Genomic DNA, 13,334 nt, shown 5'->3' with positions numbered 1-13,334 from the left:
AAAAAAACTTCTCTAAAGCCAACTTCACACTCAAGACCGAGGTGGGAAGTTTCAAAGCTTCCAATAAGATGGAAAATGATGACCCATCAGCAGAATCCTTTACAAGCGCATTCTATGAACACCTTCAAGAATGCATGGACTGAGCCATCCCAAGTAAAACCAAGACCAACTCCTTAAAAAAGAGGAAGCCAGTCTGGTGGATCCCGGTCATAAATAAACTTTACAACAGAAGGAGGAAACTCCTGCAAGATAGAACAAAATTCCAAAATAAGAAGGTATCTCTGATTAACATCAGTAAAAAACTGCGCTCCCTCATTAAATCATCCAAGGTCAACTTCGAAAGAAAAATAGCTAATGACTCTAGGGATAACCACAAGGCCTTCTTTAACTATGTCAAGAGTCTAGGGGAAAACTCTCAGATATGCTCCGAGCTAGTGCATAATGGCCATAAATACATTGAACCAACCATCATCCTGGCTGACAAGTTCAGTGCAAACTTCAATCCCCTCCACCAAAGGGGCTAGCACCCATCCCAGTAGAATGTGGCGCTCCAGATATCTTAGACACACAAGTAAAGACAGCCCTTGCAAAGGCCAAAAACACAGCATCAATGGGACCAGATGTTATCCCAGGTTGTGTCTTACATGAGCTTCAAAATGAACTAACCCCCCATCTCAAAACACTATTCAAACTCAACCTCTCTACAGGCTATGTACCCAAATAATGGCATACAGCAAAAGTCGTACCACTCCATAAAGGTGGTGCCACAACTGACCCTGGGAACTATCTCCCTATAAGTTTGACTAGCTTGGTCTGCAAAGCCATGGAACGCATTGTCATGGAGCTCATTAACAGGGACATTGGGGATCTCCAGACACTGGACCCCACCCAGTTCGGCTTTGTTAAAGGCAGATCTTGCCTTCTGAACTTGGTTGACTTCTTTGAAACAGTCACCAAGGCCATAGATAAAGGGAAGGCAGTCCACACAGCATATCTGGACCTTGCTAAGGCGTTAGACACCATCCCACACTCAGGAATCATAGACAAACTCACCAGCTTAAATATCAACCCCCATGTCACGAGATGGGTTGCCAATTGGCTCTCAGACAGAACCCACAAGGTAAGAGTGGCAGGCGCCATGTCTGACTCTAAACCAATCACAAGCGGAGTCCCACAGGGGTCAGTCCTGGGACCCTTCCTGTTCGGTATATATTTCTCCGAAGTACAGACAAATGCGGAGGGACTGTGGCTAACCAAGTTCGCAGATGACTGTAAATTGGGTGCAATAATTGACTCTCTGGCTGACACAGACATCCTGCAAAAGGGTCTCTCAAGAGAGAAACACCTGGTGTCAAAGTCACGGCCTCAAGCTAAATGCCAAAAAATGCATAGTAATCCCATTTGGGAAAAACAAAGTACCTACAAATTACCACATAGATGGGAATCCACTAAGTACAGAAGAAGTATTTAGGGACCTGGGTACCCAAGTAGATAGCATGCTCTCCTTTGAGAACCACATAGCCAAAACGGTCAGGAAATCCTTCTATGTGGCACACCTGATCACAAAGGGTTTCCTCATCCAGATCCAAGGAGGTGATTGTGCCCCTTTACTCCTCACTCATTAGGCCCTTAATAGAGTACAATGCCCCATTTGGGATGTACCTCACTAGACACCTGCAACAACTAGAAAGACCACAGAAGTACCTCAGTAAGAGGATTAAGGGCCTTAAGCAATTACCCTATGAAGCACGACTAAAAAAGCTCCAGCTCTTCTCAGTCGCTTACCGTCTGCTCAGAGGTGACCTATGCCTGACCTATAAGGCCATGTCAAACCCTGAACTAATGGACATGCTTCACCTCAAAAGAACGAGATCCCTCAAAACCATTCGTTCTAGCGACTTGAACCTATGCACAACAATAAACAGGACATACTGGAGGGATAGATTCCTGTCCCAGCGACTCCCCTCACTCTGGAATAGAATCCCAATCCATATTCGACAAAGCTCCTCTTTGACCCTCTTCAAGAGAAATCTTGATGAGAGGATGGGTAATCATAAGTTCTACCCTGGGATCACTTCAGGAGCCCTGTTAGACAGAGGCACAGGTTACTAATCTAATGGGGAGGCGAAAAAGCCATCACTCTGTGGCTAGGCTTATAAATGCCCCTGGGCAGATAGCCTAGTACTTACCTATGAACCTATATTATTTGTACAGAAATTATAAAATTGTTACATTTAAGATTGAGATGTGAAGTAATTATGAAGGTGAGAATGGTTGGGGCTACTTGGACTGTTACAAAGAGAACTAGTTTTGGATATAGGAGGAGAGAGAGTAATGAAAGTATGACGGGGAGACAGTGGGATAGTGGTTGATCTAATTAGAGAAGAAGAGATTGCATTAAACTATATAAGCATTTCTGTTTAAGGGATCATACACTTGAGCAGAAAATGCTTTCGATGTGGCTATACAAATGGAAAAATGAGTTCTTTTTGATTTTGCTAACCACTGATTTATATCCTAAGGGTAATTAGTTCCTTACTGTGGATATAAACTTAGACTTTAATTTGTTTTTATTTCTTTTATTAGGTACTACTGGTAGCTGCCTGCGTCGTTTCAGCACTATGCCTTTCATGTTCTGCAACATCAACAATGTATGCAACTTTGCTTCAAGAAATGATTATTCTTATTGGCTTTCTACTCCAGAGCCTATGTCAATGAGCATGGCACCAGTGACAGGACAGAATATTCAGCCATTTATCAGCAGGTGAGAAAACACAGTACTACATGTCTGAAATTAGAAAGCATAGAAATCTTTGAATTGTCACGTTCACACAGTTACAACAAAAGACTTGCAATGAAAGACAAAAAGTATCATCAGTAGTCAGTTAAATTAAAAAAAAAGGCAAAGATTAAGTCTAGCCAGATTTTAATAGAATGCCTACTAAGACGATAAGCAATAGTTGACGGTTTTCAAAAATAATTTAACTGCCTGGTTTGCAGCTTGTCTGTGCCAGCCAAACTCTAGAACCAAACAACTTGTGAAAAATGAATGTACTGTATAGCTACAGTTCACCATACCACACGTTGTCTTACAGAGTTTCTTAAAATATTTTAAGCAACTGTAATAAAGGAAAGAAGGGGAGGAGATGGATTAAAGCTGTAGTTTTGCTGGCATTTCATCATTCCAGGGATGTTACTGCTTATAATTCATAAATGCATACTGAACTCATTTAGCAGTCTAATAGGAGTAGGAATCGAGCCAACATCAATGGTGCAAAACTGGGAAAATGGTAAAAGGAGGGGGGGACTAAAAATGGTCACTGCAATTTTTTTTTTTTTTTTTACCATGCCTCAGACTACAGCAACCATAGTGATTAGAACATGACAAGATGGAAGATCAGTGCTGCAAAGCTACTTGGCTTGGAATCCAGAGTAAACTAGGGGTCAGATTTAAAACAGTGTAGGAACTGTGGTGAGGGAAACATTGTGGAAGACATTGAGGGATTTTGTTAGAAATAGTAATAATCTAGACTCATGGCAATCAGACTCTACTGTAAGGATGTGTCTGTATTCATAATCTCAGTCTATGCCCAACAGTAGGGTTGTGATAGCAAGGAAAAAACTGCATTCAAACAGCAGCTGCAGGACCTACACGTGTTGGTTTTGGTGTTGATAATGGGGGACCTCAGTTTTCATATAGGGGGACATACAGACAAAACAGGGTATGAGGACTACCTGGGTCTCTTGGTGGGACAACACGAATGAAATGCTGTTTTAGACTTCTGTCTGGCAAATGGGTTGATGGTGGCCAGCACATGGTTCAGCAAGAGATAGTCAGTCACAAGATCACTTAAAGAGTGGTTAACATGGAACTCTGGTAGACCTCCTCCAAGTAGTTAAGAGCATTGGAGCAGAATCAGCAGTTGCAAAGTCAACCACAGTGGAAGAGCTGGCACACTGCATAAGCTTTGGATAGTCACAGTCAGCTGAAAGCAGTGGTCAGAGAAGACCCTAAGGTCAACAGAGAGTAGACCGAAGACCTGGACGCTAACTGGATTGAAAATACAATGGTTCAAAGAAATACTAATGGCTGTAGTATCTCAGGAAGGGAAGGAAATAGTTGGAGTTGTAAAACAAATGCCAGTGTCTCAAAACAGCATTTGTGAGGGGTTCCTGAACCCTTATACTTCCTCTTTCTGGTCAGTATAAGCTGCGATTGTCTACCCATGTAGCTAAGGCTACTACAGCAATGAGCAAATGATGAACATAGGTGAGTTAACTTACCAGAACAATATATGTTTGATCACTGGTGCAGTAGACACTTAAGTCTCCCTTATTTTTGTGTGTGTTTGTTGCTAGGGTGAGGACATATAGTTTTATTCTCCTAGCATTGACCTTTTTTAGGTCTCTAGCCTCCCACTCTCTTGACTGACATATAAACACTGAAGGGCTTGAAATGCAAACCACTCTGTCTTCACCTCAGCTCAAGGAGAGTAATGGTTTGGGTGCATGGAAGATGCCCTTGAAGCTTTGAAAGCAGGCTGGCTGTTATATCCTTTTCAAGATATAACCCATACAGCAACAGCTACTGCAGCAGTGATTATTTAAATATCTATCGTTCTTGCAATTTACTTACATAACTGTAATTTCTAATGCCACTGTACAAGAAAAAAGGGGGCATTCACAACTGTGGGCGGTATAGAAGTATCACACACTCTTCACAGTGCATGAAAGTGCTGGAGGGAGTGATTGATAAACGAATACACAGAGTAGTCTAAAGTAAATTGGGAGACTTAGTTCAGATTTAGTTCAGGATGCAGCACATCGTACCTGATGTTTGCAGTGAGACAGACAGTGGAAAAGTAGCTAGAGCTGAGTAAAGATTCTAACTGGGCATTCCTAGACTTGGAGAAAGCATATGACAAAGTCCCAAGAAAGATGATTTGAACAGTCTTGTAATAGATTGAAATTTCAAACAGTGGTAGAATTAGTGCAGACTGTGTACAAGGACCTAATGACACAAGTGCAAACAGTATTTGGACTTTCAGAGGAGTTCCCAGTGGTAGTTGGTGTACATCAGGGTTCAGCTCTAAGCCCACTGCTGTTCATAACTGATGGACCACATTAGTAAGGTTGGTGGGGACAGACAGAAAACTACTGCATGCAGGCTATGTGGCATTACAAGTAGACACTGAACAAGATCTTCATTAAATGACAGGTGGGAATGGAATGCAAAACTGGAAGTATATGGGAAGAAACTGACTACAAATAAGACCGTTATCAAGGAGGCAAATGGGGGAAATCAGAAGAAATTGAGATTTGAGATAATAAAATGCAGGAACAGATTAACAGCTTTAAGTATATGGGAGGAGTGGTTGAGGAGAAAGGAAGCCTACATAAGGAGTTCAAAGCTTGAAAACATAGGGGCTGCAGCAAGGTTGTATAGCATGTCAGGGGCAGTGTGTGTGTGTGTGTGTGTGTGTGTGTGTGTGTGTGTGTGTGTGTGTGTGTGTGTGTGTGTGTGTAAGAATGCCAAAGAAACTGAAAAGTAAGGTATACAAAACAGTGGTGTGACTTACTACTGTTTGATGCAGAAACCTGGGCATTGAAGGCAGAGAAATTAAAGAAGCTGCAGGTGGTAGAGATGAAGTCCATGAAGCTGGTGGTAGGATGCATTCTGTGGGATAGATGAAAAAAATTAGGATATTTTAACAGAAGCCAAAGTAGCTCCAATTGCAAAGAAACACAATGGTGCTTCAAGCACATCTGGATGATGATTTTGGAGAGACAAAAAGTCAAAAGAAAACGTGCATCCAGCAAAGAGGTGGACAGATTGTGTGAAAAAATATTCATGGTCAAACATGACTGTCAAAGAAGATAAATAAGAGTGGAACTGAATTGAGAGAGATTTGCAACAGCTGAAACATTTCAACATTTCAACCCTATGCAGAAAATGTGAAAAAGGGTGTTAATGGAGATTAGAGAGATTACAACACAAACTTAGAAAAGGGTAAACACTACTAATAAATAAAGAGACTGGTAAGGACTGACCACACAAAAATGTAATAAAATTAGTGCTTTAGTAAAGTTTAATGATAATACTTCTTCAGATAAAGGCCAAACATTAAACAAGTGAATAAATAGTCATAAATCACATGACTCTAAATTATATCACATGACATAAAAACAATGCATTAAATCCATTAGTTAACTCCACCTCTCACAACTTAATGAAAAGTAACTAATCTTGATACACTAAATATGTATAGGTGTGAATAAACCACCAGTTCATAAAACAATATGAAAACATTATCTTGTCAAGCTTTTTAACTTCAAAATACAAGTAACTGAGCAAACATCATTCAGCCCAGGCTGTCTAAAAGCATCCAGGTTGAGCTGCCAAAACAGTTCCTGTTGCTCTAATTTTAATGACAAAGGACCCCCCCCACACACACACATCATATTCAACATGGTCATTTATTTAATTAAAAAAAAAAATGTCCTGGGTTATTTACTATGTGCTTCGCCAATGCATTTTCTAATTTACTATTCTTTATACAATACAGATGCTCACTGATGCGCTCGCTTAACCTACACTCTGTCTTTCCAGTATAGAAGCAAGGGCACATTTGGCATCTAGCTCAGAAGCTTAGTTTCTACTTGAAAGCACTTGTCTTATGCAATAAATTGGATTTTTATCATACTGGAAGCCATGGTGGTTTTCTTGTCTTTGTTTATTTACAAATTAATACAGCAAACAATAGTTTATCATAGCATAGTAAGATGAGAAGTTACAGAAGTGCACAACACAGAGTACAGTAGTAAAACAGAAAATATAATGTATGAGTAAGCAAGTGCAGTAATATATACAGTTATTTATATATATATATATATATATATACATATATATATATATATATATATATATATATATATATATATATATATATATATATATATATATATATATATATATATATATATATATACACACACACGCACTTAAAAATACAATTCGTTATAGTAGTTTTTTTTTCCTACGTTTGACCTTTGAGTAGTGCCAGAGGAAGATTTATCTGAATGGGGATGGTAGGGCTAGCCATGGTCAGCACAGATACATTGCCAGATGAGATTGAGGCGGGCTTTTAATTGGGTTTTAAAGATGGGACTGCTGTTTTGTAATCTGTTATCTGGTGGAAGTGAGTACCAGATTTTAACAACTGTGTAGGAATAGAGGGATTCACCAGCACTGTGCCTACACTTGGCTACTTCAAGAAGGGCTTTGTTTGTGGATCTTAGTTGGCAAACAGAATTGTGAAAGTTGAGTAAGCCTGGGAGATTAGGAATCTTGTTTGGGTGATACAGCAAGTTCTCTCTCATAGCCAAGTTTAAACATATTTACACTATAGGTTCTTCTTCCTTAGGACAAGAAAGAGTTGATGTCCTTCTATTCTCATGCTGCAGTATTCTAAACATTAGGGATCCTCCACTTGAAGCGACCCGAATGTCCGGCCCATACACAAAAGCTTAGCCTGGCTGCTGTATGGTGCGTGAGATGTCACACGTAGGTACCATAAATCGTGGGTCATAAATGTGACATCCACACATACAGACCTCAGAACTTCTGTGCCGCCAGTCAAAATGGCAGCTCGCTTGTTCTGCTCTGTCAGAGATGTCTAAAAGATAAGTACCCCGGGTGGGGAATCTTTTTTTCTAGTTTTGGTTGCTATCAGTGGCGTAATTGTTAGCGGATGTCATCAGATGCACTGGGCGGTGCAGTGGTTAACGCTGTCACCTCACAGCAAAGAGTTCTCCTGTCTCTTGGCTGGGGTGCCTTCTGTGTGGTGTGCATGTGCATGTTCTCCCTCATTTAGGGTTTCCTCCGGGTCTCCCTCCTCCCTCCCCATTCTAACTCTTTGCTTTCTACTTCTCCTCCGGCGGGCCTCCGGCCTCACAGGATGGAACCTAGTCGGAACCTAGTCCAACAAATGTAAAATAAAAAATAAAATAAAATAAATCTAGGAAGGGAAAATATAAGTGTGAACGTCAAATCCCACACAAAGACGGCCACAACCTCTGCCCCCTTTTGCTTAGGGCCTTCCCACAACTACAAATCCTGCTCTATTTGCTAGTCATTTGTTCCAAAAACCCTACGCAGCCATCTAGCAGCCCTTGATCTTTTCATTGAGAGCCAAAGACTAGCCTTGGGTTTGGAAGCGACTCCCGGTCTGTCGGCTGAACCACCTTAGAAAAGGCTAAAGTTTCAAGGCATGGGAAAGTCTCTCCACCTCCGGATTTAGATGTTTCACTAGCCGCCGATCTAGGGGCTGAGGTACGTCCGATAGTTTAGGCGACTACTGCGGATTCCGTTTCAGACACTGCTCTAGTTTCTCCAACTGGCACATCCACAGAGGTTATTCTGATGTCAGTTTTGGTGACTGGGGGGAACCAGGTTCACCCAGACGCCCTTTGCCAGCTTCTGTTTCCTAAGAGTCTTCCACTATTACTTCCATTTCCTTGGATCCTAGGCCTACTCCTCCTCAGATGCCCTCACTCAAAAAGAAGCAAAAAAACCTAAACACTCATTTGCTTCCTCTGAGGGTATCCTGAATTGGCAAGCATTTTCCCAATCCCTTTTCCAGGCTTTCATGGCCCTTAGGCCTGCTACTTCACAGGTCCCATCTGCTCTGCCAGCCCCGAGTTCCAGGCCTGCATCCTTATAGCCCTTGCCTCAAACTCCAGAAAAGGAAACTTCCTCTTCATCTTCTGTTGAATCCCTCTCTCATACTGCTCAGCTAGCTTCCCCCTTAAGATACTGCTCACCAGAAGAGGACTCCTTTGGAGGTGATTCCCTACCAGAAGACATTTGGGGAAACAATTACCAAAATGAGGGAGTATTTCAAGTGGGATTCCACCCAAATGACAGAGGTTCAAAAAAGATGATATAAGCTTCTCCAGATGGAATCCCCTTCTCCCTCAGCCATCCCTGCATACTGGGATGCGTTTGCCTCATCCTCCAAAGCTCCTGATTCTCAGCCACCTGCACCAAAGAGACCAGACAGGTTCTATAAAGTATCCAACAGCTGTAAATTTCTCATTAAGCCTACCTTGGCAGACCCTGCTGTAACTGCTGTCATGCCAGATAAGCAATCCAGGCAGATCCTCTCTTCTTCTTTGCTTCCATCAGATAAAGACAGCAAAATGATGGACATGTTAGGAAAGAAAATTTACACATCTACCTTTACCTTCAGAACCATCAACTACCAAACTCGTATGATGAAATATGCCCCTGCTCTTATTTCCCAGGCCTTAGACCAATTTAATTGCTGCTCCTGATTCCTCTAACAAAGCACAGGTTGCATATACCCTTTCTTTAGCTGCACAGGTCTCAAGGCACTCCATAAAATGCAGCAATAATGCTGCAAAAGCATCATCTAGATCAGCTGCCTCTGCTTCTGTTCTTTGGCGGTACTCCTGGCTTAGGTTACAACCTCTGCCTGATGATTTTAACAGCAAAATCTTGGATGCTCCACGTGATAATAGTTTTCTTTTTGGTAAACAGTCAGCAGAGCTTCTTAAGACTCTGCAAGAAAAAAAGGAAAAAGCTGCAGGACCTCGAGCATCTTTGTATCACCAGTGCCAAAGTTTCATAGAAACTACCCTGCCAAACCCAATTTTGTCAGGAAGGCCTCCACACCATCCTATTCAAAGCAAAGAAAAGGTGCCAGGAAATCATCTGCCAGGCATAACTCCCCCCAATCTACTCCTAGACAGCCCTTTCCTGATGGAACCAAGAATACACGACTGTCAGACATCCAACAACAATCTTCCTCTTTCTGCCTGCCTCCCTCACCATCTCCCCCTGTGGCAACACATCACATCAGACAGCTGGGTCTTGTCAACAGTGGAAAAAGGGTGTTTCATGACTTGGAATGAAAAACCCCATCACAAAAGGAATCCCACAAAGGACCAAATTCACCTCATCCCACAGGTCATTCAAGATCTGGTCTGTCAGTGTACAATTCGAAAGGTCCCACCTAGACAGGAAGGCCTAGGATTTTATTCCAGTCTCTTCTTAGTCCCAAGAAAGGTTGGACCATGGAGACCCATCCTGTACCTGTCCCTACTAAACCCCTTTCTCCATGTTCCCACTTTTCGCATGCTGTCCCTTCATAGTCTTCTTCCACTGTTGACCCCCAAGTCATATCTGGCCACTTTAACCTGATGGATGCATATTTTCACATCCCTATTCACCCATCTTACTGCAAAGACTTACACTTTGCTGTGCAACCATTACATTATCAGTTTACTGCCTTGCCTTTTGGTTTGTCCACAGCACAAACGGTATTCACAAAATGCCTAGCTCCAGTGGTAGCCTTTTGCATAACAAAATGCGTTCAGATCTACCCTTACCTGGATGATCTCCTTATCCAAGCAGATCATCCAGGTACCAGTTCACGGTTTCCCTCCCAGAAGTCTTGGGCTTCACCATCAACCAGCTCAAGTCCTCCGTGACCTCCCTCAGGATCAGGTGCTCCTGGGGTGCAGAATATGGAACAGATCTGATGAAAGCCTTCCTCCCCTCCAGAAAAGGTCACATTTTTAACCTCGTACTCCTAGCTAGCAGCATTTTGGCCAGGGAGTTTCTATGCCTCTTGAGCTTCATGGCAGCCACACTTACAATGCTGCCCCTAGCCAGACTTCACATGAGAATGTTTCAATGGTACCTGAAGAATGTTTGGTCCCAACCCACCCATCCATTAGAATTTCAGATTCCCTTCCTCCCATGTCTCAAGAAAGAGATTTGTTGATGGATCCAGCAAGTTCATCTGAACCCAGGACTGCCTCTACAACCTCTCCCTGTGTATCAACAGATGTACACAGATGAATCAGACCTGGCGTCGGGAGCAGCTATGAATGGTCTGAAGGTTCAGGGACAGTGGGACTACCATCAAAGGAAAAAACACAAACATAAGGGATATGACTGCCCTTAGTCCTAATGGCATTCCTTCCCTTCATTCAACCAGGACCTCAAAAATTATTCACAGACATCACTACAGCACTGTGGTAACATCAACAAACAAGGGGGAACAAAATCCTACCTATTTTGCAGGCTGGCTATCCAAGCTTGGGAAATGGCCACTCTCTCCAAGGTAATTCTGCAGGCAGTTTACATTCCATCACAAAACAACGTTCAAACAGATGCTCTCAGCAGGTCAATATCTCTGAACCATGAATGGATGTTGCACAGAGATGTGTTTCTAGATATAGTCCACCGGTGGGGTATACCTCAAATAGACCGGTTTGCCTTCCCTCAGAACAGGTAACTACAGCTGTTCTACACAAGGACTTCCTCTCCTCAGGCATGGAGGGTGGATGCATTCTCCATTTCCTGGAAGGGGATGTTTCTTTATGCATTCTTCCCTTTCCCTATCATACAGAAAGTCCTGCTAAAGATTCAACAGGTCAGCCCCAAAATCTTGTTGGTGACTCTTTTGGCCAAGGCAGCAATGGTTCCCCCTTCTTTTTTTCACTAGCCAATGGCAATCACCTCAAGTTACCTCAAGGTGGACCTCATCACACAACAGAAGGGATCTCTTATCCACCTCACACCTACAAACCCTTAAACTGGCACTGTGGCTGATAAACTTCTGATACCTTTTAGACACCTTTACTCAGAGGATGCGTCTTCCGTCCTGCAGAAGGCCAGGAAACCCACAACCAGGAGATCCTACCTTTCTAAATGGAAAAGGTTCTCCAGTTGGTGTCTCCACAAACTAGATCCTTTTCAGGCAGATGTACCTCTAAGTTTTATCTTGCTTATGTGAACTTCTGAAGAAAGAACTTTTGTATTTCTTCAGTGAAAGTCCTTTTATCAGCTGCCTCAGCATGCCAACCTCTCAGTCTGTCTTTGCTGTCCAGATTAGAGGTAAGCTTTTTCTTAAGGGCATGATCCATATCAGGCCACGAAGAAAACCCATTCCCCCCCTCCTTGGGACCCGAATTACATTCTACAAAAACTCACCACCACACCTTTTAAGTCAGCAGCATCAGCCTCCCTGAAGATGTGTACTTGGAAAACAGTGCTTCTAGTAGCCCTGACTTCAGCTAGGAGGGTTTCAGAGTTACAGGCACTCATGGCTATCCCACCATGGCTGGTATTCCATAAGGATTGGGTCTCCCTTCACACCAACCAATCCTTCATACCTAAAGTGGTTAATGAACTTTCACTTAACCAATCTATCCACTTGCCCATATTTTCCTTCTCCACAGAATGACGGTGAGTGTGTACTCCATTCCCTTGATGTTCACAGGCAACGTTTACCTGGACAAGACTAAAAATATAAGAAAGTCAAACCAGTTTTTCTCCTTTTACCCCAGGGCTCTGGGGAAAGCTGTCTCAAAATAAACAATTTCTTCATGGATTTCCAAAACTATTACCTTCTGCTACTCTTTGAATGGCAAACACTTTCCCTGCACTGTGAGGGCTCCACTCTGTCAGGGCTGTGGCTTCCTTGGGGACTTTTTCAGAGTTTTAGATACTGCCACAATCCTAGAGGCAGCCAACATGGTCTTCAGTCCACAATTTCACTAAACCCTACAAGCTGGACTGTATTGCCAAGGCTAGGGCAAGCTTTGCAAAAGCCATCCTGCATGATTTCTTAGAAGGTGGTTCTTCTGCCATCACCCATAACACAGGATGAACTTTGGTACACTCCCTCATGTTTAGAATACTGCAACATGAAAATAGAAGAACTTAGAGTAGTTGTGTAAAATCTTACCATAACCACAAATGTCCTTATCTTCTTTGTTGTAGTGTTCCTATCCCTCACTCCTAACCCCCACTAAAGCATCTCCTTTCATATTCAATTAATTTTCCCTCTCTGGATGACATTCCTGATCAGCTTCCCTTAGACTACTGTTTGACTAGGGCATTCAGTTCTGAGGTCTGTACGTCCGGATGTCACATTTATGGCCCACGTTTTTTGGTACCTAGGTGTGATGTCGCACGCACCATACAGTAGCCAGTCTAAGCTTTTGTATATCGGCTGGACATTCGGGTCGCCTCAGGCGGAAGATCTCTCATGTTTAAAATACTGCAACATGGAAAAGAAGGACATCTCTGGTTATGGTAAGACTTTACACAACTATTCTTTCTGCAAAATAACTGAACATAAAGGGATGCCAGTTTTCATCATTATACTGGGACTTTGACTGTTTGCATTTAGCATCTACAACAACTAACTTTTTCCACCACACTTCACAAATTTTAACTTTTGTGGAATTAAAAAAAAAATGGCTCCGGGACACATTATCAAAAGGACCAACCTTTA

At 42.4% G+C, this 13,334-nt stretch overlaps 1 protein-coding gene across 4 annotated transcripts in view; it reads left to right on the top strand.

Annotated features, from left to right (window-relative positions):
- The window catches only part of COL4A5 (collagen type IV alpha 5 chain), a 3,591,008-nt gene that overhangs the window by 3,480,399 nt on the left and 97,275 nt on the right, over window positions 1-13,334 (top strand). For all 4 annotated transcript variants that reach the window (XM_044057208.1, XM_044057205.1, XM_044057207.1 and 1 more), the window contains one exon: window positions 2,587-2,764. In XM_044057208.1, the coding sequence (XP_043913143.1) occupies window positions 2,587-2,764 (178 nt within the window). The remainder of the gene's footprint in view (window positions 1-2,586; window positions 2,765-13,334) is intronic.

The sequence above is a fragment of the Protopterus annectens genome, chromosome 15.part0, assembly GCF_019279795.1.
Source record: "Protopterus annectens isolate FY-2018-M chromosome 15.part0, PAN1.0, whole genome shotgun sequence".
NCBI lineage: Eukaryota > Metazoa > Chordata > Ceratodontiformes > Protopteridae > Protopterus > Protopterus annectens.
This window is presented reverse-complemented; position numbering and strand designations above follow the sequence as displayed.